This window comes from Salvelinus fontinalis, chromosome 1, assembly GCF_029448725.1.
Source record: "Salvelinus fontinalis isolate EN_2023a chromosome 1, ASM2944872v1, whole genome shotgun sequence".
Taxonomy (NCBI): domain Eukaryota; kingdom Metazoa; phylum Chordata; class Actinopteri; order Salmoniformes; family Salmonidae; genus Salvelinus; species Salvelinus fontinalis.
Genome location: NC_074665.1, coordinates 71,107,237 through 71,133,668, shown reverse-complemented (window position 1 = coordinate 71,133,668; position 26,432 = coordinate 71,107,237). Strand labels below are relative to the sequence as shown.

Below are 26,432 nucleotides of genomic sequence, written 5' to 3'. Positions count from 1 at the left end.
TCACTTAATTAAATAACAGGACTAATAACAGGACTACATATTTTTTTCGCATGATATACTGTAGCACTACAAGAACCAGAGCCCTGCCTAACCTAAGTACAGGGTGGTCCCTATTGTAAATTGGATATCTTTCCTAAAACTGCCCCACTTTAGCTAACCCACGCTGTCCTATTTAGTAAAAAAAATTACTAAAATACAAAATGTAAACATAATATTGGCAACTTTTTAAAATGTATTTTCATGCACCAGTACATAGTAGGCACATTTACAATTTGGCACTGTGCATTATGTATGAGTTTTATAACCTTAACATCAAAACTGAAGAAAAAATGTCGTAACAATAGTTTAGATTTTCTCTTGTCAGACCAATAAATAAACGCCTCAGGATTAAGCTGTCTTAGTTTATAAGATGTCCACTCTGATATGAATTCACCCTACATTGTATGAAAGAATGGACATTTTTACAAGTATCGACTGATACCGACCCGTTATATTCGGAGGTAGGGTAACGTTACACTCTGCCAAAATTCATCGCCTTGCAACTCAACTCCTTTGAGTATCGTGGAGTTGAGAATTCTTTGCGAGGGAGCAAAAACCTGTGGAAATGCTGCAGAACAACAGTCTCGGAAGGATTTTATATCGATGCCTCTTTCACTCGGGCAGTTGCGGACTTGTTAGCGTGTAACACTCGGTGTTTGCGTCGTGGAATGGAGTTCCGTTGATTCTGTCCAGTCAGTAAATATTTTATCGTTGGTATCGTTCTTTTTTGCTACACAGTGAAATAAATCGGGACCACAAACCCGAACATCATGGCAGAAAATATTGTAAGTATGACAGCGCATTGTAGTTAAAGCTAAAATATTTAGGATTGATTGCCAGCTAGCTAACGTTACCAAAGTCTGACCAGTGGAGTGATGAGGCAGCAGAATTAGCCATTTGCTAGCTAACATAGTTAGCATCTCACTAGACTGACAGGGCCTAGATAACCGCTAAATCCCTCTGTTATCAAGCTTACCTAGCTAGTTAGTCAGACATCTTTTATTTCAAATTTGCCAACATGTTACATTACGGTGGCTCAGTTTACGTTAACCTATCATAGCTATTTATTAGAAAAATAGTTAAATCGTGTGTTAGCTAGGGAGCTAACTATCTTTGTAACTATTGGTTTTGAAAAATGCGTGGACGTTCACTTTGACAAAGGCACATTGCTGTTGACGTTGTTAGCTACCTAAGCAGCTAACAAGTTTTATCAACATTCCCTGGCCCCCATTGTTTTTTTGCAAGAAAGAAGTGATAGCTTCTGTAACTAACTAACTTTGTTAAGTTACATTATCTAGTCAGTGTTCATAGCGACCTTGTCTTCAACTTGTGCCTAAAAATAGTTTTAGATAGCTAATTACTTAGTCACGAGTTGGCTGGCTTGCTAGCTAAATAATTAACGTTAGTTAGCTTGCTAAGTTATACTGTTTAGGGTTGTTTCCCCTGTTCATTCGAGATTAAACAATCCAGCGAGTTAACGTACCTACAGTAATTATTTAAAAACCAGCCAGCCCATGACAGAAGCTGCTCATATCATGTCCTTTACAATTCTTAGCTAACTAAACAAGGTAATTCACCATCACAACCAAATTATTGCTTGTTAATTATAACCACTGTGTCACTACATCAATGAACGACGGGTGCCAACGACCCTCCACCCTCACCCACATTTCTGCACTGTCATGACCCTGGCACTGACAGCTCTAGCAGAAAAATCTAGCTAAATAGTTACAGCAGTGTCCTGTTTTCAGTGGGTTGCAACAAATGTCAGCGAGACAGTTTGGGGTGTTAATAAAATTAGCTGATGAGTCAAATCACATTTTATTTGTCACCTGCTTTGTAAACAAGTGTAGACTGCCAGTGAAATGCTCACTTACAGGTTGTTTGCCAACAATAGAGTTAAAGGTAAAAACAACAACATAGAAATAGTGACACAAATACAAAGTGAATGACAATAATGAGTTAAAAATAACATGGCTGAATACAAGAAGTACCAGTACTGAGTCGATGTGCAGGGGTACATGGTAATGTACTATGTGTACATAAACGTAGGGGTAAAGTGACTAGGTGACAGGATAGATAGACAGTAGCAACAGCAGCGTATTCAGGGTCCTGTTGGTTCCAGACTTGGTGCGCTGGTACCGCTTGCATTGCGGTAGCAGAGAGAATGAACAGTTTATGCCATGGGTGGCTGGAGTCTTTGACAATTGCTTTGCCCCTTCCACTGACAGCCTGGTATAGAGGTCCGTACTCACCACCCTCTGTAGTGCCTTGCAGTTGCTGTACCAAGTGGGGATGCAGCCAGTCAAGATGCTCTCAATGGTGCAGCTGTAGAACTTTTTGAGAATTTGCGTTATCTTTTCATTGGTGATGAGTCATGATCAATATGGTTTTCCAATGTGTTTGGTTAAGCAATCTACATTTAGGAGATAAAGGAAATGATAGATTATGATGTGCAGAAATGTAATATTTTTCCTAATTTACAGATCATCCGGGTTCAGTCCCCGAACGGGATGAAGAAGATCCCCGCCACCAAGAAAGAGACAGCAGCCGCTTTCCTCAATAAGGTATGGAAACATGACATGAAGACGAACATAGGCTCTTAGTGATATTGTAGGCTATATGGTTGGGCTCTGTACAAAAACAAACTATTCTCCACAAACACATGGAAAACTTGTGGTTCTTTCTGTCATTCTGTAGTCATATTAATAGCACATTCTGTCTAACTGCTTTTGGCCAGGTAGCATCAGAAGATTGACATCTTTCTCTGTCTTTCTCACTCTCTCTCCCTGTGCCCAGCCTGTGCTCAAGCTCAGTGTTCATTTATGAGGTAGGCTGCTCTGCAGGAAAGGGAGAGTATTTCTGCAGTGTCCCCCCTTGCCTGTGCACTTTGCAGCTAATGAGAGTGAGCCATCCACTGTGGAAGGATCCAATGCATGGCTCAGCAGAGACCTGTGGGTGTTATGTCAAATCACTCTTTATTTGTCACATGCGTCGAATACAAGAAGTGTGGACTTTACCGTGAAATGCTTACTTACCCTTAACCGACAGTGCAGTTCAAGAAGAAGAAAATATTTACCAAGTAGACTAAAATAAAAAGTAACACAATAAGAATAACAATATCGAGGCTATAAACAGGGGGCACCGGTACTGAGTCAGTTGGTGGGTGTACAGGCTAGTTGAGGTAATCTGTACATGTAGGTGGGGGTGAAGTGACTATGCATAGGTAACAAACAAGCAGCAGTGTACAAAAGGGAGGGGGGTCAACATAAAATGTCCGGTGATGATTTTATGAATTGTTCAGCGGTCTTATGGCTTGTGGGTAGAAGCTGTTGAGGAGCCTTTTGGTCCTAGACTTGGCACTCCGGTACCGCTTGCTGTGCGGTAGTAGAGAAAAGTCTATAACTTGGGTGACTGGAGTCTCTGACAATTTTATAGGCTTTCCTCTGACACTGCCTATTATATAGGTCTTGGATGGCAGGAAACTGGGCCGTTCGCATTACCCTCTAGCGCCTTACGGTCAGATGCCGAGCAGTTGCCATACCAGGCAGTGACTCAACTGGTCAGGATGCTCTCGATGGTGCAGCTGTAGAACCTATGTGGAGAGGGAGCTGGGTCTTAGAGGGAGCGGGAGAGCTGTGTATTATTGCAATTACTTTGAACAGTGGTTTATAAATAGCTGTATCACATCCGCATGCTTGCTTGCCTGCCAGTCTTGACCACAACTGGACCTCAGTGTAACGCTCGTCGTTAGGTGGAAGAGAGGAGGACCAAATTGCAGCGTGGTACGTTTCCATATTTATTGGAATACTTAACAACACGAACAAAACAATAAACAGAAAATGAAACTAACGACGCTACAGACCTGAACATGGAGACAATGAATGCAACGAACAGGAACAATCACCCACAAACAGTGAAAACAGTCAACCTTAATATGGTTCCCAATCAGAGACAATGACAAACACCTGCCCCTGATTGAGAACCATATTAGGCCAAACAATAAACCCAACATAGAAACACATAACATAGAATGCCCACCCAGCTCACGTCCTGACCAACTAAACAAGACTGAACAAAGGAAATAAGGTCAGGAACGTGACACTCAGCGACTGTGAGACAGTATTGGGTAGGAAATAGAGGTCGACCGAATATGATTTTTCATCACCGATACCGATTATTGGAGGACCAAAAAAGCCGATTCCGGGGCCTCCCGGGTGGCGCAGTGGTCGAGGGCACTGCATCGCAGTGCTAGCTGCGCCACCAGAGTCTCTGGGTTCGCGCCCAGGCTCTGTCGCAGCCGGCCGCGACCGGAAGGTCCGTGGGGCTACGCACAATTGGCATAGCGTCGTCCGGGTTGGGAAGGGTTTGGCCGGTAAGGATATCCTTGTCTCATCGCGCTCCAGCAACTCCTGTGGCGGGCCGGGCGCAGTGCGCGCTAACCAAGGGGGCCAGGTACACGGTGTTTCCTCCAACACATTGGTGTGGCTGGCTTCCGGGTTGGAGGCGCGCTGTGTTAAGAAGCAGTGCGGCTTGATTGGGTTGTGCTTCGGAGGACGCATGGCTTTCGACCTTCGTCTCTCCCGAGCCCGTACGGGAGTTGTAGCGATGAGACAAGATAGTAATTACTAGCGATTGGATACAATGAAAAATTGGGGAGAAAATGGGATAAAAAAGAAAGCCGATTCCGATTTAATCAGCCAATTTTATGCACATTTGTGGCCTGCTGGAGGTCATTTTCCCGGGCTCTGGCAGTGCACCTCCTTACACAAAGGCGGAGGTAGCGGTCCTGCTGCTGGGTTGTTGCCCTCCTACGTTCTCCTCCACGTCTCCTGATGTACTGGCCTGTCTCCTGGTAGCGCCTGCATGCTCTGGACACTATGCTGACAGACACAGCAAACCTTTTTGCCACAGCTCGCATTGATGTGCCATCCTGGATGAACTGCACTACCTGAGCCACTTGTGTGGGTTGTAGACTCCGTCTCATGCTACCACTAGAGTGAGAGCACCGCCAGCATTCAAAAGTGACCAAAACATCAGCCAGGAAGCATAGGAACTGAGAAGTGGTGTGTGGTCACCACCTGCAGAACCATTCCTTTTTTGGGGGTGTCTTGCTAATTGCCTATAATTTCCACCTTTTGTCTATTCCATTTGCACAACAGCATGTGAAATTTATTGTCAATCAGTGTTGCTTCCTAAGTGGACAGTTTGATTTCATAGAAGTGTGATTGACTTGGAGTTACATTGTGTTGTTTAAGTGTTCCCTTTATTTTTTTGAGCAGTATACTTGTGTATTGATTTTAAGAAAGGCATTGATGTTTCTGGTTAGGTACACGTTGGAGCTACGACAGTCCTTTTTCGCGAGTGTGCATCGCATCGATTATATGTAACGCAGGACACGCTAGATAAACTAGTAATATCATAATATCATATCATATCATATCATGTGTAGTTAACTAGTGATTATTTTTATTTATTTATTTTACCGTTATTTTACCAGTTAAGTTGACTGAGCGTTGGACTAGTTAACCGTAAGGTTACAAGATAGAATCCCCGAGCTGACAAGGTAAAAATCTGTCATTCTGCCTGTGAACAAGGCAGTTAACCCACCGTTCCTAGGCTGTTATTGAAAATAAGAATGTGTTCTTAACTGACTTGCCTAGTTAAATAAAGGTGTAAAAAAAAAAAATTAAAAAAATTGCCAAATCGGTGTCCAAAAATAGCGATTTCCGATTGTTATGAGAACTTGAAATCGGCCCTAATTAAACACCATGTGACAACAGGATGGCCTAAGTATGCAGCCAAAGTGCCAGACAAGGTGAAAGCCTACTACACCTCCCAACAGAACCTCTCAACCTCCCGAGTGGCGCAGCGGTCTAAGGCACTGCATCTCAGTGCTAGAGGCCTCCCTACAGACCCTGGTTCGATTTAAAGGCTGTAACACAACCGGCTGTGATTGGGAGTCCCATAGGGAGGTGCACAATTGGCCCAGCATCGTTAGGGGTTGACCAGGGTAGGCCGTCATTGTAAATAGGAATTTGTTCTTAACTGACTTGCCTACTTGAATAAAAAATAAAAAACCTCACAAGGACAAGTGTTGTATGGTAATAAAATAGTAACGCCTCAAGACATGAGAACTGGGGAGCGGGGTAACCTAGCGGTTATGAGCATTGTGCCAGTAACTGAAAGGTCACCGGTTCGAAGACCAGGTGAAGAATGTTGACGTGCCCTTGAGCAAGGCACTTAACCGCTACATTATCGGTGGGTTGAGCAAATGTAGGCTAATGCGATTAGCATGAGGTTGTAAGTAACAACATTTCCCAGGACATAGACATATCTGATATTGGCAGAAAGCTTAAATTCTTGTTAATTTAACTGCACTGCCCAATTTACAGTAGCTATTACTGTGAAATAATACCATGCTATTGTTTGAGGAGAGTGCACAGTTATGAACTTAAAGTTATTAATAAACCAATTGGGCACATTTGGGCAGTCTTGATGCACCATTTTGAAAAGAAATGCAATGGTTCATTGGATCAGTCTATAACTTTGCACATACACTGCTGCCATCTAGTGGCCAAAATCTAAATTGCACCTGGGCTGGAATAATGCATTATTGCCATTCTGTTGCATTTCAAAGATGATGGTACCAGATCTAATGTGTTATATTATCCTACATTTAACATTTCCACAAACTTAAGTGTTTCCTTTCAAATGGTACCAATAATATGCATATCCTTGCTTCAGGTCCTGAGCTACAGGCAGTTAGATTTGGGTATGTCATTTTAGGTGGAAATTGAAAAAAAGGGTTGGATCCTTAAGATGTTTTAACTCTAATTTATCCTGTAAGTCGCTCTAGATGAGAGCGTCTGCTAAAAGACAAATGTAAACTGAGATGTTGAAGTGCATGCACAACGGCCATCAAGGCATTGTGAAGTTTCGTGTGGGTATGGATTGCCTCGAATAAGTAAAAACATCCAGGAAATTGTAAGAACATGCAAAGACTGCCAGGAGTCTAAACCTACTCAGAGGGAATTTCTTATGACTACGCCATTCCCCAGTTGCCCGTGGTGAAAGATCAGTCCATTCGGAAAGTATTCAGACCCCTTAACTTTTTACACATTTTGTTCCGTTACAACCTTACTATAAAATGGATTAAACATTTTTCCCCCTTCTCAATCTACACACAATACCCCATAATGACAGCAAAAACACGTTTTTACAGTTTTGAAAATGTATAAAAAATAAACGTATCACCTTTTACTTAAGTATTCATAACCTTTACTCCAGTACTTTCTTTGAACACCTTTGGCAGCGATTACAGCCTTGAGTCTTCTTGGGTATGATGCCACAAGATTGGCACACCTTCATTTGGGGAGTTTCTCACATTCTTCTCTGCAGATCCTCTCAAGTTCTGTTAGATGAGGAGCATTGCTGCAGAGCTATTTTCTGGTCTCTCCAGAGATGTTCGATAGGGTTCAAGTCGGGCTCTGGCTGGGCCACTCAAGGACATTCAGAGACTTGTCGCAAAGCCACTCCTGCATTGTCTTGGCTCTGTGCTAAGGGCCCTTGTCCTGTTGGAAGGTTAACCTTCTCCCCAGTCAGATCCTGAGCGCTCTGAAGCAGTCTCCCAGTCCCTGCCGCTGAAAAACATCCCCCCAGCATGATGCTGCCACTACCATGCTTCACCGTAGGGATGGTGCCAGGTTTCTTCCAGACGTGACGCTTGGCATTCAGTCCAAAGAGTAAAATCTTGGTTTCATCGGACCAGAGAATCATATTTCTCATGGTCTGAGTGCCAAAAGTCACCTAAGGAAAACTCCAAACGGGCTGTTATGTGCCTTTTACTGAGGAGTGGCTTCCATCTGGCCACCACCATAATGGCCGGATTGGTGGAGTGCTGCAAAATTGTCGTTCTGGAAGGTTCTCCCATCTCCACAGAGGAACTCTAGAGCACTGACCTTTGGATTCTTGGTCGCCTCCCTGACCAAGGCCCTTTTCCCCTGATTGCTCAGTTTGGCCGGGCGGCCAGCTCTAGGAAGAGTCTTGGTGGTTCCAAACTTTTTCCATTTAAGAATGATGGAAGCCACTGTGTTCTTGGGGACCTTCAATATTGCAGGCATTTTTTGGTACACTTCCCCAGATCTGTGCCTCGACACAATCCTGTCTCGGACAATTCCTTTGACTTCATGGCTTGGTTTTTGCTCTGACATGCACTGTCAACTATGTTACCTTTGTATAGCACAGGTGCGTGCTTTTCCAAATCATGTCCAATCAATTGAATTTACCACAGGTGGACTTAAATCAAGTTGTAGAAACATCTCAAGGATGATCAATGGAAACAGGATGCACTTGAGCTCAATTTTTTGTCTCATAGCAAAGGGTCTGAATACTTATTTACATAAGGTATTTCAGTTTTTGTACATTTTTAAATTCTAAAAAAAACTTTTTTTGCATTTTCAATATTGGGTATTGTGTGTAGATTGAGGATTTGTTTCTATTTAATCGGTTTTAGAATAAGGCTGTAACTTAAACCTTTTCTCAATAGGGGGTGCTGTTTTCACTTTGTAAAAATTTCATTCCCAAATTAAACTGCCTCGTACTTAATTCTTGCTCGTACAATATGCATATTATTATTACTATTGGATAGAAAACACTCTAGTTTCTAAAACCGTTTGAATTATATCTGTGAGTAAAACAGAACTCAAGTTGGAGCAATTTTCCTGTGAGAAATCTGAAATCAGGCAGGCTGTTCTGAGGTCAGTTTATTAATTTGCATGTCTTCTATTGGTCGAGATGCACTGCATACGCCTTCCCCTAGATGTCAGCAAACAGTGAGAATTAGAATGGCGTTGCTAGGCAGATCTGAGGCCATATAAATGGTCTTGGAACGTGGGGTGCAGTCTTTTCAACATTCGCCATGACGTAAGACAGACCTCAGGAGTGCGTTCTGGAAAGCTCCCGTTATAGGCCTTAGATATATCCGGCTCTGATTTTATTCGATATAGGTGTTAAAGACATCATAATGTTGTTATTTTAAACCGAGTTATATCAGTTTATATCAGTATACTGCGATTTTCGGATATTTCTTAGTGCTGCGTTATAGTGAGTTGGACACGTCTTCGCCACATGGCTAATGTTTACTGCTAATTCCTAAGTTGAAGGCGACAATCTACAACCGAGCAACGATTCCTCTGGACAATGGACAACTTGCCCAAGATTCTGATGGGAGCTCATCAAAAAGTAAGAAGTATTTATGATGTTAATTCGTTGTTCTGTTGAAAAATGTAAAATTCCTATTCCGCCATTAATTTCGGTGTGGTCTCGCTTTAATCTTGCGAATATAGGGGGTGCTGTTTCGACTTAGCATAAATTGGTCTCCAGATTAAACTGCCTAGTACTCAATTCTTGCTCGTACAATATGCATATTATTATTATTATTGGATAGAAAACACTCTCTAGTTTCTATAGCCATTGGAATTTTGTCTCGGAGTGAAACAGAACTCCTTCTACAGCACTTTTCATGACAGGGAGTCAGATTTCAGAAATCTTGGCCCCTGATCTGGGGTCGGTTTTAAGGTCCCTGTAAATGCTATGAGGATACAAACACTGCTTACGTCTTCCCCTGGATGTCAGTACGTGGTGACGCTTTGAATGGAGTCGATTGCGCAATCAGGGCCTGTATAAAAGCGCACAAGGTGGAAGTAGCGTCCTTTTCCTGCTGCGCCTGACGCATGATGGACATCGGACCTGCTCTCTTTCCAAGCTTTAGTTTAGCCAGTAATATTTCTCCGGTCATGTTTTTACTCGTTATAGGTGTTAAAAACATCATAAGGTAGTTAATTTCAACCCTTTTATAGCAATTTATATCCGTTTAGTGCGATTTTGAGGCATTTCTTTCTGATGCACTTTGAACCGCTGGGCACGTTTCCAGTTCATGCCGAACGTTAGTGTTTATTTCCACATGGCAAGAGGACATCTTTCGACCAAAAGACGATTAGACCGGAGAAAGGATTCATTGCCCAAGATTCTGATGGAAGAACAGCTCATAGTAAGAACAATTTATGATGATAAATCGTGTTTCTGTCGAAAAATATTAAACGCTTATGCCGCCATTTTGTTTGGTATAGCTTCGCTTGGCGCAACCTGTATTGAAAAGTAAGGATAATTAAAAAAATGTAATTCAGCGATTGCATTAAAAATTAAATTGTCTATCAATCGCTGTCCACCCTGTATTTTTTTTAGTCAAGTTTATGAGTATTTATGTATAAGACTAGATCACTGTCTAATATGGCGCACGACATTTTCTGACCAGCTGGGCTACTTTTCTCATTGTCTAACCATGATTTTGGTGGCTAAATATGCACATTTTCGAACAAACTCTATATGTATTGTGTTATATGATGTTACAGGAGTGTCATCTGAAGAATTCTGAGAAGGTTAGTGAAAAAATTAATACATTTTGGTGGTGATAATGCTATCGCTCTTTTTGCCGTGAATCAATGCTGGGGTAATGTTTGCACATGTGCTATGGTAATATAACGATTTATTGTGTTTTCGCTGCAAGACACTTAGAAAATCTGAAATATTGTCTAGATTCACAGGATCTGTGTCTTTCAATTAGTGTACGCTGTGTATTTTTAAGAAATGTTTTATGATTAGTAATTAGGTAATACACGTTGCTCTTTGTATTTTTTCTAGTCGAGTTGTGATGGTGGGTGCAATTGTAAACTATGATTTCTACCTGAAATATGCACATTTTTCTAACAAAACCTATCCTATACCATAAATGTTATCAGACTGTCATCTGATGAGGTTTTTTCTTGGTTAGTGGCTATCAATATCTTTATTTGGCCGAATTGGTGATAGCTACTGATGCAGTAAGAAAATGGTGGAGTAAGAAAATTGTTGTCTTTTGCTAACAGTGGTTAGCTAATAGATTTACATATTGTGTCTTCCCTGTAAAACATTTTACAAATCAGAGATGATGGCTTGAATCACAAGATCTGTATCTTTCATTTGGTGTCTTGGACTTGTGATTTCATGACCATTTTATTTTATGATATCCCTGTAACTTTAGGCTAGGCTATGCTAGTCAGCTTTTGTGTTGGGGGTGCTCCCGGATCCGGGTTAGGGAGGCGTTAGAGGTTAACGCACGCTGTATGTCGTAGTAACGTTAATTTTAAAAAATCTAACACAGCAGTTGCATTAAGAACTAATGTATCTTTCATTTGCTGTCCAACCTGTATTTTTTAGTCAAGTTTATGATTAGTTACTGATTAGATTAGGTGCCTCTCCCAAGATTTCTCCCGACATATTGTTGGCAGCTTGGCTACTATTCTCATTGTATAACCACGATTTGTGCCGCTAAATATGCACATTTTCGAACAAACTCTATATGTATTGTGTAATATGATGTTATAGGACTGTCATCTGCAGAAGTTTGAGAAGGTTAGTGAAAAAATGTATATCTTTTGCTGGTTTATTCTTTATCGCTATTGTTGGCTTGAATCAATGCTGTTGTTTGGTTGGCTATTGTAGTAAGCTAATATAATTCTATATTGTGTTTTCGCTGTAAAACACTTAAAAAAATCTGCAATATTGGCTGGATTCACAAGATCTTTGTCTTTCATTTGCTGTACGCTGTGTATTTTTCATAAATGTTTTATGATGAGTATTTAGATAATTCACGTTGGTCTCTGTAGTTATTCTAGTTGCTTTGGTGAGAGTTGTGATGGTGGCTGCAATGTAAAACTATGATTTATACCTGAAAAATGCACAATTTTCTAACAATGCTATACAATAAATATGTTATCAGACTGTCATCTGATGAAGTTGTTTCTTGGTTAGTGACTATCTTTATTTGGTCGGAATTGTGATAGCTACCTATGCAGGAAAAAAATGGTGGGAAAAAAAAGTTGTCTTTTGCTATCGTGGTTAGCTAATAGAAATACATATTGTGTCTTCCCTGTAAAACATTTTAAAAATCAGAAATGATGGCTGGATTCACAAGATGTGTATCTTTCATCTGGTTTCTTGGACTTGTGATTTAATGATATTTAGATGCTAGTATTTACTTGTGACGCTATGCTAGGCTATGCTAGTCAGCTTTTTTACTGATGGGGGTGCTCCCAGATCCGGGATTGTGATGAAGTAGAAGTTAACAAAATGTGGGAAAAGTCTATGGTTCTGAATACTTTATGAAGGCACTGTATGTGAACTCAACAAGCAAATCTCTTGGTAGTTGTGGACTATTTCTCTTGATGATTAGGAATAGCTTACTTCAAAGACATGTCAGGTGAAACAACTAGAGCTAAACTGAAGTGCATCTTCGCCAGGTGGGGTGAGCAAATATTCTAATTACAGACAATGCTCCCCAATTCTCAGGTAGAACTTTCACGCAATTCTCGAAGGACAATGATTTCAGAAACATTACCACCAGCCCCCACTACGCCCAAGCAAATGGTGAAGCAGTGCAGACAGCCAAAGGGATCCTGAAACCGGTTGTCCCATTCCTAGCTCTCATGACCTACAGAGCAATACCACTGTAAGCCACAGGTGCGAGACCAGCACAGGCCATGCTTAACCGGCATGGCCAGACCTCCAGCGGGTGAGACGTATCGACCAGAAAACAAAGCAGAGCTACATGAATATGTCTACTACAACAGGTATAACGTCAGAACCCTTCCAGAACTCCAGCCCGTAGTCAACCTTGCCGTAAAGCTAGATGACGAATGAGGCTGGACAAAGACCACTTCAGTGCTTCAACAGTGTCACACACCCAGGTCATACTTAGTCCAGACAGGCAAGGGAGTGCTGCTTCGAAATCAACGCCACCTGAAAGACCTCCACAGTGCTTTAGAGACTTCTCCAAAGGGTGGAGAAGAACACCCAGAGTGTGTTACAGATGCCGACCCACTTCCTGGTACAGCACCACAGACTCAAGTTATCAAACCACCGGACAGATACAGAGTTTGCAGTAATTAACACAGCCTGCATTTTGTGGCAGAGTAACCCCACTGCAGCTATGAAGGTGACTGACAGTCCACCCAGCTCTCCTTAGGGTGGAATATACAGTGGCAAGAAAAAGTATGTGAACCCTTTAGAAATACCTGGATTTTTTTTCTTCTTTTAAAATAATTTTTATCCCCTTCTCCCCAAGTTTTCGTGGTATCCAATCGCTAGTAATTACTATCTTGTCTCATCGCTACAACTCCCGTACGGGCTCGGGAGAGACGAAGGTCGAAAGCCATGCGTCCTCCGAAGCACAACCCAACCAAGCCGCACTGCTTCTTAACACAGCGCGCCTCCAACCCGGAAGCCAGCCGCACCAATGTGTCGGAGGAAACACCGTGCACCTGGCCCCCTTGGTTAGCGCGCACTACGCCCGGCCCACCACAGGAGTCGCTGGAGCGCGATGAGACAAGGATATCCCTACCGGCCAAACCCTCCCTAACCCAGATGACGCTAGGCCAATTGTGCGTCGCCCCACGGACCTCCCGGTCGCGGCCGGCTGCGACAGAGCCTGGGCGCGAACCCAGAGACTCTGGTGGCGCAGCTAGCACTGCGATGCAAGAAATACCTGGATTTCTGCATAAATTGATATTAAAATGTGATCTGATCTTCATCTAGGTCACAACAAATGGACATACACGGTCTGCTTAAACTAATAACACACGAACAATTCTACATTTTCATGTCTTTATTGAACACCGTGCAAACATTCACTTTGCAGTATTTATGCATTTCTTACAATATTAGCCCAGAAACGGTTTTGTGTTATTTAATACAGCCGGGAAGAACTATTGGATATCAGAGCGGCGGTAACTCACCAGCATTATGACCAGGAATACGCCTTTCCCGAAGCGGATCCTTTGTTCGCACCCACCAGGGCAATTTAACTGATTCTAGAGGCCGATCCAAAACATAGCCGGTGAAGGAGAGGTACTCGGCGTCGTCTTCTAGTCAGACTTAGGAGGCATGCAGACCACCCACCGCTTCTGAGTTTATTACTCGCTAATGTTCAGTCTTTGGATAATAAATTTGACGAGTTCAGGGGGAAGGTTTCTTTCTAGAGAGACATCCGGGGTTGTAACATCTGTTTCACAGACAGTATATCTCGAGAGAGCCATGTTTCTGAAATAGTCCAGCCAGCTGGATTCTCAGTTCATCGCGCAGACTGTAATAAATATCTCTCTGGGAAGAAGGGCAGGTGTGTATGTTTCATGATTAAAGACTCAAGTCCTTTTGTTCCCCCGAACTAGAATACCTCACAATAAAATGCTGACCGTGTTATCTCCCAAGAGAATTCTCTTCGGTTATTGTCACAGCCGTGTATATCTCGTCAAGCTGATACCACGACTGCCCTCAAAGAACTTCACTGGACTTTGTGCAAACTGGAAACCAGATATCATGAGGCTGCATCACGTTGGACAAGCTAAACCCCTTCGCCCGCTTTGAGAATAACAGTGCCACCGACGCGGTCCGCTACCAATGGCTGTGGTCTCTCCGTGGCCGACGTAAGACATTTAAGCGTGTTAACCCTATCAGACCACCTGGCTGGTGTGTTATGGACATAGTCAATCTCCCCCGATCCCAGTGTGAGTTCTCCACATGCTTCATGATGGCCACCATTGTTCCTGTACCCAGGCTGTATCACAACCGGCCGTGATTGGGACTCCCATAGGGCGGCGCACAATTGGCCCAGCGTTGTCCGGGTTTGGCCGGTGTAGGCCGCCATTGTAAATACGAATTTTTTCTTAACTGACTTGCCGTGTTAAATAAAAACATTTAAACCCAAGAAAGCAAAGGTAACTGAACTTAATGACTATCGCCCTGTAGCAATCACTTGTCATCATGAAGTGCTTTGAGAGACTAGTCAAGGATCATATCTTACCTGACACCCTAGACCCACTTCAATTTGCTTACCGCCACAATAGATCCACAGATGGTGCAATCGCCATTACACTGCCCTATCCCATGTGGACAAGAGGAATACCCAGGTAAGAATACTGTTCATTGACTATAGCTCAGCATTCAACACCATAGTACCCTCCAAGCTCATCATTAAGCTTGGGGCCCTGGTTCTGAACCCCGCCCTGTGCAATTGGGTCATTGACTTCCTGACGGGCCCACCCAGGTGGTGAAGGTAGGAAACAACACCACTCTGCTGATCCTCAACACTGGGGTCCCACAAGGGTGTGTACTCAGCCCCCTCCTGTACTCCCTGTTCAGCCAGGACTTTGTGGCCAAGCACACCTTCAACTCAATCAAGTTTGCAGATGACACAACAATAGTAGGCTTGATTACCAACAATGATGAGACAGCCTACAGGGTAGAGGTGAGGGCTCTGAGAGTGTGGTGCCAGGAAGATAACCTCACTCAACATCAACAAAACAAAGATGATGATTGTGGACTTCAGGAAACAGCAGAGGGAGCCCCCCCCCGCCCCCCCCTTATTCACACCGACTAGATCGCAGTCGAGAATGTGGAAAGCTTTAAGTTTCTCGGCATACACATCACTGTCAAACTGAAATAGTCCACCCACACAGACAGTATGGTGAAGTTGCAACAGCGCCTCTTCAACCTCAGGAGGCTGAAGAAATTTGGCTTGGCACCTAAAACCAACATTAACTGTTACTTTCTCTTGGGAATTCCACGAACGGTCCATATGTAGCCAAATGTAGCTCCTGCTCATGTTGGTATCTGTACTGATGGCGCAAAAGCCATGACCGGGAGACATGGTGGAGTTGTAATGCACGTGCAAGCACTTACTCCCGATGCCACTTGGGTACACTGCAGCATCCACCAAGAGGCTCTTGCTGCCAAGGGAATGCCTGACCGCTTGGAAGACATTTTGGACACTACAGTGAAAATGGTTTAACTTTGTTAAAGCAAGGCCCCTAAACTCTAGTGTATTTTCTGCGCTATGCAATGATATGGGCAGCGACCATGTAACGCTTTTACAACATACAGAAGAAGTGCGCTGGTTATCAAGGGGTAAAGTATTGGCATGTTTTTTTTTAAATTGAGAAGGGCTTAACGTATTCTTTACTGACCATAATTTTTACTTGTCTGACCGCTTGCATGATGAGTTTCGCACACTACTGGTTTATCTGGGTGATGTTTTTTCTCTCCTGAATGGTCTGAATCTAGGATTACAGGGGATCTCTAACTATATTCAATGTGCGGGACAAAATTGAGGCTATGATTAAGAAGTTGTAGTTCTTCTCTGCATTAAGAACAACACAGGTCTTTCCATCATTTGTATGATTTTTTTTTTGTGTGCAAATGAACTCGAGCTTATGGACAATGTCAAATCTGATATAGCGAAGCACCTGAGTGAGCTGGGTGTGCGTTTTACGCGGGTACTTTCCCTAACTGGACAACACAAACAACTGGATTTGTTATCCTTTTCCTGCCCTGCCTCCAGTCCACTTACCGATATCTGAACAAGAGAGCCCCATCGAAATTGCAATAAGAGGTTCTGTGCAAATGTAATTGAATCAGAAGCCACTGCCACATTTCTGGATACGGCTGCGCTCAGACTATCCTGCCTTGGTAGATTGCACTGTTAAGGCACTGATGCCCTTTGCAACCACCTACCTATGTGAGAGTGGATTCTCGGCCCTCACTAACACGAATACATCTAAATACAGGCACGGACTGTGTGGAAAATGATTTAAGACGGAGACATTCTCCAACCCAACATTGCAGTGTTATGTGCATCATTTCAAGCACACCCTTCTCATTTATCTGCGGTGCGTTATTCACAATTTCCGATGAACAAATAAGGTTTTATATGTAAGATGGTTGAATAAAGAGCAAAATTATTGATTATTATTTGTGCCCTGGTCCTATAAGAGCTCTTTGTCACAACCCGGCTCGTGGGAAGTGACAAACTCACACTCATTCTTATGTTTAAACATTTTATTGTACAGTGTGTGTGTGTGGCAGGCTTACAATGATGTCAAAAAACAACATTTGAGAGTGCGCTGACCCTGGTGCTAGAGGAGGTATGCAGCTGGAGGTTGAATGTTATGAAGGGGTATGGGACTATACAACTTTTGGGAACCGCTGCTCTAAAGTAAAGCTCATCATTACCTAATCTCTTTACCTAGTTTCTTTCCACAGCCGTACCATGGGTCTGGCAGGCGAGACTAATCATTATTACCCTTTTTCTACTGTCAGGTGGGCAAAGAGTTTGGTTTCACCTCCAATGGCTTCTCTATCTTCCTGAACCGCAACAAGACCGATGAGATCCAGTCCCAGAATAAGACCCTCAGCCTGCTCAAGATCAAGTGAGTTTGGAGAAACATTAAGTTATTGTTTTAACCTGTCTAGGATGAGGGTGCCGCTAGCGGCACTCCCCCCCCCACCCCCACTGAAAAGGCAGAGCCGCGAAATTCAAAAAATTTTTTTTTTAAAAATATTTAACTTTCACACATTAAAGTCCAATACAGCTAATGAAAGACACAGATCTTGTGAATCCAGCCAACATGTCCGATTTTTTAAATGTTTTACAGGGAAGACACTATGTAAAGATGTAAATCTATTAGCTAAAAACACATTAGCATAATCCTCAATTTTTCTTTGTCCACCAACAACAGTAGCTATCACTAATTCGGCTAAACTAAGATATTTATAGCCCCTAACCAAGAAAAAAAACTCATCAGATGACAGTCTGATAACATATTTATGGTATGGGATAGGTTTTGTTAGAAAAATGTGCATATTTCAGGTAGATGGCATAGGTTACAATTGCACCCACCGTCACAAATGGACTAGAATAACTACATAGAGCAACGTGTTTACCTACTTACTAATCATCAAACATTTCGTAAAAATACACAGCATACACTAATCGAAAGACACAGATCCTGTGAATACAGACAATATTTCAGATTTTCTAAGTGTCTTACAGCGAAAACACAATAAATCGTTATATTAGCATAGCACATGTGCAAACATTACCCCAGCATTAATTCTAGCCAAAGTGAGCGATAACGTAAACATCGCCAAAATATATTATTTTTTTCACTAACCTTCTCAGAATTCTTCAGATGACACCCCTGTAACATCACATTACAACATGCATATACAGTTTGTTCGAAAATGTGCATATTTAGCCACCAAAATCATGGTTAGACAATGGGGAAAGTAGCCCAGCTGGTGAGAAAATGTCCGTGCGCCATATTAGACAGTGATCTACTCGTATACATAAATACTCATAAACGTGACTAAAAAATATAGGGTGGACAGCGATTGATAGACAATTTAATTCTTAATACAATCGCGGAATTACATTTTTTAAATTATCCTTACTTTTCAATACAGTTTGCGCCAAGCGAAGCTACGTCAAAAAACATGGCGTCCTAAGCCACTAACATTTTTCGACAAACATGATTTATCATAATAAAAATTTCCTACTTTGAGCTGTTCTTCCATCAGTATCTTGGGCAAAGGATCCTTTCTTGGGTCTAATCGTCTTTTGGTGGAAAGCTGTCCTCTTGCCATGTGGAAATGCCAACTGCGTTCAGCATGAACTGGAAGCGTGCCCGGCGATTCACAGCGTTTCAGAAATAAATGTCCCAAAATCGCACTAAACGGATATAAATTGCTATAAAACGCTTTAAATTAACTACCTTATGATGTTTTTAAACTCCTATAACGAGTCTTAACATGACCGGAGAAAGATTACTCCCAACACTAATGCTTGGAACAGGTGCGGGTCGGTGTCCTCCAGGCGCATGACGCAGCTCCAAAAGAGTGACTAGCTACAGGGTTTTTTAATTTATAGTGCCTGTGAACGCGCAATCGACCCCATTCAAATCGTCATCACGTAAAGGCATCCAGGGGAAGACGTAAGCAGTGTCCGTATACTCATAGGAATAACATTGGCTTTAAAACTGACTCCAGAACAGTGGCCAAAATTTCTGAAATTTGACTCCATGTCAGGGAAATTGCTGTAGAATGGGTTCTGTTCCACTTAGAGACAAAATTTCAACTCCTATAGAAACTATAGACTGTTTTCTATCCAATAATAATAATAATATGCATATTGTACGATCAAGAATTTTGTAGGAAGCCGTTTCAAAAATTACACGATTACCATAAATAGTGACAACAGCGCCCCCAGCCTCAACAGGTTAACAATCTGGTGGTGCTGCTGAGTATAGTTTTTTTTATTTATTATTATTTTTTTTATATACACCTTAACTGCCATTTTCTGCAATCTAGAGCAAAAAATGGCCTTAAATAGATAGGTTTCCATCCACTTGGCGACCTATTTTAATGCAAATAATCTATAATCTGCATAAAGATAATATGCGCACACAGAGGTGTTTCCACTAATTGGTCTTATTGCGGATAAAAATCAGTGCGTGATGACAGTGCACACAATGTACTTCATGTACCGAATAAATATCTAAAGTTCAAGATGTTACCATCACATTTTCAACTCTAATGATTTAGTTTTGTCACACAAACTGTTGCTTTAATTCGCAAATGTGCCTACTCTGGTCTTGGCAGGTGAGCTCCAGCCGATAGTTCGCAGATACAGTGCGGGTAGATGACATTATTATGGATAAAAGCGAATATTTGCCAAATTGCAGTCGAGCATCGATCATGTCACCAGAAGAAGACCCCCAATATTTATTGGAAAGGAGCATCAAGATCACCGTGCACTTTCACCACCCTGTGAAGTTCATCACAATTTATTTCCTCTGTAGCCTAATAAACTGCATGTCGTAGTGGGAGGACTACAGCCCTATCATCGCGTGACTCCAAGTTCACTTTGATACGATGGTTATTATATCAATATTTCCACCACCGTTTCTTGCATAATTAATTTTACCAACACAAAATGATCCCATTTTTTATTTTTTTATTTATTTTATTTTACCGTTATTTTACATTTACATTTACATTTAAGTCATTTAGCAGACGCTCTTATCCAGAGCGACTTACAAATTTTACCAGGTAAGTTGACTGAGAACACGTTCTCATTTGCAGTAACGACCTGGGGAATAGTTACAGGGGAGAGGAGGGGGATGAATGAGCCAATTGTAAACTGGGGATTATTAGGTGACCATGATGGTTTGAGGGCCAGATTGGGAATTTAGCCAGGACACCGGGGTTAACACCCCTACTCTTACGATAAGTGCCATGGGATCTTTAATGACCTCAGAGAGTCAGGACACCCATTTAACATCCCATCCGAAAGACGGCACCCTACACAGGGCAGTGTCCCCAATCACTGCCCTGGGGCATTGGGATATTTTTTTAGACCAGAGGAAAGAGTGCCTCCTGGCCCTCCAACACCACTTCCAGCAGCATCTGGTCTCCCATCCAGGGACTGACCAGGACCAACCCTGCTTAGCTTCAGAAGCAAGCCAGCAGTGGTATGCAGGGTGGTATGCTGCTGGTATGCTGCTGGCTTGCTTAATGAACAAACAACATTTGTGTGCATTTATAAAATTGTACCGCAACTTCCTGTTTTATCACAGCTGTCACAGTTTTGTTATATACAGTATGCCTTTACTCACATGAAAACTGTAGATAGAAATGTGGTTAGAGATAACAAAATACTTTTAAAAACAAACAAATTACTGTGGTGCAGTCAGTCCACAAGGTGGCGCTGCACCCCTCTTACATTCTTTGGGGAGAACCCTGTCACTAATTGTTAGGCTACTCCATTTAGCTAGATAAACATGTAGTCATTATTTACACTGGGTATACTAAACAATAGCCTCAATTCGTCAAGTGTTCCACAAGGATACTGGCCCATGTTGACTCCAATGCTTCCCACAGTTGTCAAGTTGGCTGGGTGTCCTTTGGGTGGTGGACCATTCTTGATACACACTGGAAACTGTTGTGCTTTAAAACCCAGCAGCATTGCAGTTCCTGACACAAACTGGTGCGCCTGGCACCTACTTTCATACCCCGTTCAAAGGCACTTAAATCTTGTCTTGCCCGTTCACCCTCTGATTGGCAAACACATACAATCCATTTCTCAAGGCTTAAAAATCCTTTATCCTGTTTCCTCCCCTTCATCTACACTGATTTAAAGTGTATTTATCAAGTGACTAAAAGAAGGGATCATAGCATTCACCTGGTCAGTTTGTCAAGAACAGGTGTTCTTAATGTTTTGTACATTCAGTGTATATCGTCACTTCATTTTGTTCACTTGTTATTATTTCGGATTATCATTATGCTCATTGTGTGTGTTTCTCTAGACATGGAGACATGCTCTTCCTGTACCCGTCGGGCTCCCCAGGACCCTCCGGAGAGACCATGGACGTGGCCACGCCTCACACTTCATCACTACCCTCATCTTCATCGTCCATGATGTCACGCTCCCACTCGGCACCCCACATCCCAGAGGATGAGATTGACCAGTACCTGGCCAAGCAGGAGGGCAAGATATACAGGAACAAAGATCCACAGCTGTAAGAGATTTTATATAATTCCTGGGAAACCGTGGCACTTTAAAAAAAGGACAAAACGCATTAGCCTGCCTGGCCAAAAATGAAAAGGTGAAATGAAGTGACGTGTTTTTGTCCTTTTGGAGTGCCATCGTTTCCCAATGTTCTTGAAATAGGGATTTCATTTGAAGAGATCCACAGCTGTAAGAGAGTGATTTAATTTCTGTATGTTGTATTGAAGCAAAGCTACACAGCAACAGAGATCTACAGCTGTAAGATATGTATATACTTCATGTTGTATTGAAGCAAATATTTACAGGAACAAATATCCACAGCTGCAATAGATTAATAGACTTAAAGATCTACGGCAGGGGTGTCAAACTCATTCCACGGAGGTTAATGTTTATGGGTTTTTATTTTTCCTTTCAATTAAGACCTAGACATCCAGGTGAGGGGAGTTCCATACTAAGCAGTGACCTTAATTCATCAATCAAGTTTAAGGGTGGAGCGAAAACCCACAGACACTCGGCCCTCCTTGGAATGAGTTTGACATGTGATCTGCTGAAACCTGTCAACTTAAAGGTCTACCATTGGAGACTGCTGAGGGGAGAATGGCTCAAAATAATGGCTGGAATGGAGGGAATGAAATGGCATGAAACACATGGAAACCATGTATATGATTCTATTCCACTAATTCTGCTCCAGCCATTACCACGAGCCCATTCTCCACAATTAAGGTGCCACTAACTTTCTGTGGTCTACGGGAACAGAGATCCAAAGCTGTAAGATATTTCATAGACTTCCTGTATGTTCTATTGAAGCAAATATCTACAGGAACAGATATCCACAGTGTAAGAGAGACACAGCTTTGTAGACTGTAGCTAGTTATGTTATTGTATTAAGGCATTCAATTGTGTCAGTGTATTGATTCAGTTCTTGTTTCAGGTGTCGACATGGATCAATGGGAAAGTGTGTGCACTGCGTACCACTAGAGGTAAGTGTGTGTTCTTTCCACCTTCATTCGTCCAACTATTACTGTTTACTTTAAAATGGTGGTTTACATGTCAGGTGTACTTCTTTGCTATACGTTTAATTGTTATCTCTGTCAGCCTTTTGATGAAGAATACTTGAGCCATCTAGACCCGCCTGTCAAGCACATGTCATTCCACGCCTACATCCGTAAGCTGACAGGAGGTGCCGACAAGTGAGTAGCACCAGATGTTCTCTAGCCTGATCTCAGACCTGTTTGTGGTTTCTTGGCAACATGTTTGGCATGACAACATCCATTGAAGTTGACAAGATTGCACAAATAGATCTGGGACCAGTCTATGCACTCTTCACTTCCCTAGCAGGAGAATTGGCCACATCCACAAGCTCTTTGTCTTTATTTATAACCTATTTTCCTCTACAGAGGAAAGTTTGTGGCCCTGGAGAATATCAGCTGTAAGATCAAGTCAGGCTGTGAGGGCCACCCTCCCTGGCCAGAGGGGATCTGCACCAAGTGCCAGCCCAGCGCCATTACCCTCAACAGACAAGTACGCCCCATAACTCCCTCCTTGCGCCAAAGGGCCAATACACACTCATGTCCTTGCTCCCAAGGGTCCATATCAATACTCCCCTTTGCTGCCAAGGCTCCATCTCAGTATTTTAAAGTGTCTTCCTCTCCTTGTCTCCTTGGCTTCATTTACATTCCCATCAGTTCAGATTAAGAGAAGATGACGAGAGGAATCCTATTGAAATACACAAGAGATTACTCAGTCACTACTCATTCCTAGTGGAGATAGTGATTTGTATAACCCGCCTCATCCCTGCTACCAGAAATACAGACATATAGACAACATCATGTTTGAGAACCACACCATCGCAGACCGTTTCCTGGACTTCTGGAGGAAGACGGGCAGCCAGAGGATGGGCTACCTGTACGGAAGGTACACAGAGCACAAAGACATCCCTCTGGCCATCAGAGCAGAGGTCGCTGCCATCTACGAACCCCCGCAGGTGAGTGCTCTGCACTCTCGGGAGTCAGTCTAATGGTTTGTTAGTGAGTTGTAGATGTAGTAAGGTTGGTTAGCCACAGGATGGCAGTAAGTTCACTTTCAATGGGGTATTGGATATTGATAAAATGCTGCTTTTGCTGGAGCAGTAATTCTATCACAGACTTAGATGAACTCCGGCATCTTAAGCACATCAAATTCATAGCATATTGCACTAATCGGATTTGTAACAGGTTACGAATTTAGCAATTCATGTGATATATCACACTAAAGACGTAGTAAACAAATGGATGACGTAGTACACAAAAAACGGGAACCCATTTTGGCTCGTAAGCACCGCTTTCAAAACTACTAGCGGAAACAATACAAAAATGTCAATCTAATTTTATTGGTCACATACACATGGTTAGCAGATGTTAACGCAAGTGTAGTGAAATGCTTGTGCTTTTAGTTCTGACCGTGCAGTAATATATAACAAGTAAAGAGTGAATCTTTAAGTAATCAGTTCATTATAGCTATACATAGTTTCCAATAGCATAAGAAAATATAAGGTTGTGTACTTTTTCAGAAATATGTTAACTTCTACCGACTCAGAAACCCGGATCTGGGAGCACCCCCACCTCCCCCATAAGTAAAAAAGCTGAATAGCATAGCTAGCATAGCGTCACAAGTAAATAGTAGCATCTAAATATCATTCAATCACAAGTCCAAGATACCAGATGAAAGATTCACTTCTTGTGAATCCAGCAATCATTTCTGATTTGTAAAATGTTTTACAGGGAAGACACAATATGTAAATCTATTAGCTAACCACGTTAGCAAAAGACACCATTTTTCTTTGTCCACCATTTTTTCTCACCACCAGTAGCTATCACCAATTCGGCCAAATAAAGATATTGATAGCCACTAACCAAGATAAAACCTCATCAGATGACAGTCTGATAACATATTTATTGTATAGGATAGGTTTTGTTAGAAAAATTTGCATATTTCAGGTAGAAATCATAGTTTACAATTGCACCCACCATCACAACTCGACTAGAATAAATACAGAGAGCAACGTGTATTAGCTAATTACTAATCATAAAACATTTCTTAAAAATACACAGCGTACACTAATTGAAAGACACAGATCCTGTGAATCCAGACAATATTTCAGATTTTCTAAGTGTCTTACAGCGAAAACACAATAAATCGTTATATTACCATAGCACATGTGCAAACATTACCCCAGCATTGATTCACGGCAAAAAGAGCGATAGCATTATCACCACAAATGTATTAATTTTTTCACTAACCTTCTCAGAATTCTTCAGATGACACTCCTGTAACATCATATTACAACATACATATAGAGTTTGTTCGAAAATGTGCATATTTAGCCACCAAAATCGTGGTTATACAATGAGAAAAGTAGCCAAGCTGGTCAGAAAATGTCGGGCGCCATATTGGACAGTGATCTAGTCTAATGCATAAATACTCATAAACTTGACTAAAAAATACAGGGTGGACAGCGATTGAAAGACAATTTAGTTCTTAATGCAATCGCTGAATTACATTTTTTAAATTATCCTTACTGTTCAATACAGGGTGCGCCAAAGCGAAGCTACCCCAAAGAAAATGGCGACATATGCGTTTAACATTTTTCGACAGAACAACGATTTATCATCATAAATAGTTCTTACTATTAGCTGAACTGCCATCAGAATCTTGGGCAATGAATCCTTTCTCCGGTCTAATCGTCTTTTGGTCGAAAGATGTCCTCTTGTCCCGTCGAAATGGCCACTAACGTTCATTATGTACTAGAAAAGTGCCCAGCTCCTCGAAGTGCGTCACACAGAAATGCCATAAAATCGCATTAAACGGATATAAATTGCTATGAAACGGTTTAAATTAACTACCTTATGATGTTTTTAACACCTATAACGAGTAAAAACATGACCGGAGATATATTACTGGCTAAACAACAGCTTGGAAGGAGGCCAGTCCGACGTCCATCGTGCGTCAGGCGCAGAGACGAAAAGAAATGTACTTCCGGTCATTGGTCTTTTATACAGGCCCTGATTGCGCAATCGACTCCATTCAAAGTGTCACCACTTACTGACATCTAGAGGAAGACGTAGGCAGTGTTTGTATCCCCATAGCATTCACAGGGACATTACAACTGACCTGGGAACAGGGGCCAAGATTTCTGAAATCTCACTCCCTGTCATGAAAAGTGCTGTAGAAGGAGTTCTGTTTCACTCAGAGACATAATTCCAACGGCTATAGAAACTAGAGAGTGTTTTCAATCCAATAATAATAATAATATGCATATTGTACGAGCAAGAATTGAGTACTAGGCAGTTTAATCTGGAGACCAATTTATGCTAAGTCGAAACAGCACCCCCTATATTCGCAATAAGTTAATCCTAGATGTGTTATATTTAGTGGTTTGTTTAGTTTTAACTGTTGTGAATTCCTCTGTCCATTAGATTGCCACCCAGAACAGTCTGGAGCTGGTGGAGGACCCTAAAGCTGCAGCCGTGGAGGAGATCGCAGCGAAGCTGGGCCTGCGCAAGGTAAGCTGAAACCACTAGCTTATACTATTGGCTTTATTTTAGCTATTCTAGGTTCTGATGTCAACCTTCTCTCTATATCACTATCAATTCCATTTCGATTGTTAAATTTACTGTATTGGAATAGAATTGACCTCAACCCTGTTCAAGACACTAAGATTGTGCTCTGCAATATATATCCACTCTTGTTTTTATGGTGTAACTTTAGACGTAGACGTCCACGCAGAATTCTGCATTTTTTCACTCAGAGGGGAAAAAAAGATATCTTGCTGTGTTTTGCTCTGCATCAGACTAATTTTGTGCTTCAGTTGCACTTCTCCACTCATATGAGAATTCACACAGCACACTGATGAGTGACACAAATATTAATTTTCACAAAGTCTGCTGCCTCAGTTTGTATGATGGCAATTTGTATA

The 26,432-nt window shown here is 42.0% G+C and overlaps 1 protein-coding gene across 1 annotated transcript in view; it reads left to right on the top strand.

Annotated features, from left to right (window-relative positions):
* The first annotated feature begins 510 nt into the window (after positions 1-510).
* nploc4 (NPL4 homolog, ubiquitin recognition factor) overlaps positions 511-26,432 on the top strand; it is a 46,767-nt gene continuing 20,845 nt past the window's right edge. Inside the window, exons 1-9 of the mRNA XM_055931960.1 lie at positions 511-824; positions 2,526-2,606; positions 17,230-17,339; positions 21,276-21,488; positions 22,410-22,458; positions 22,574-22,668; positions 22,876-22,999; positions 23,283-23,462; positions 25,933-26,019. Coding sequence (XP_055787935.1) covers positions 810-824; positions 2,526-2,606; positions 17,230-17,339; positions 21,276-21,488; positions 22,410-22,458; positions 22,574-22,668; positions 22,876-22,999; positions 23,283-23,462; positions 25,933-26,019 — 954 coding nt within the window. The 5' untranslated portion in view covers positions 511-809. The remainder of the gene's footprint in view (positions 825-2,525; positions 2,607-17,229; positions 17,340-21,275; positions 21,489-22,409; positions 22,459-22,573; positions 22,669-22,875; positions 23,000-23,282; positions 23,463-25,932; positions 26,020-26,432) is intronic.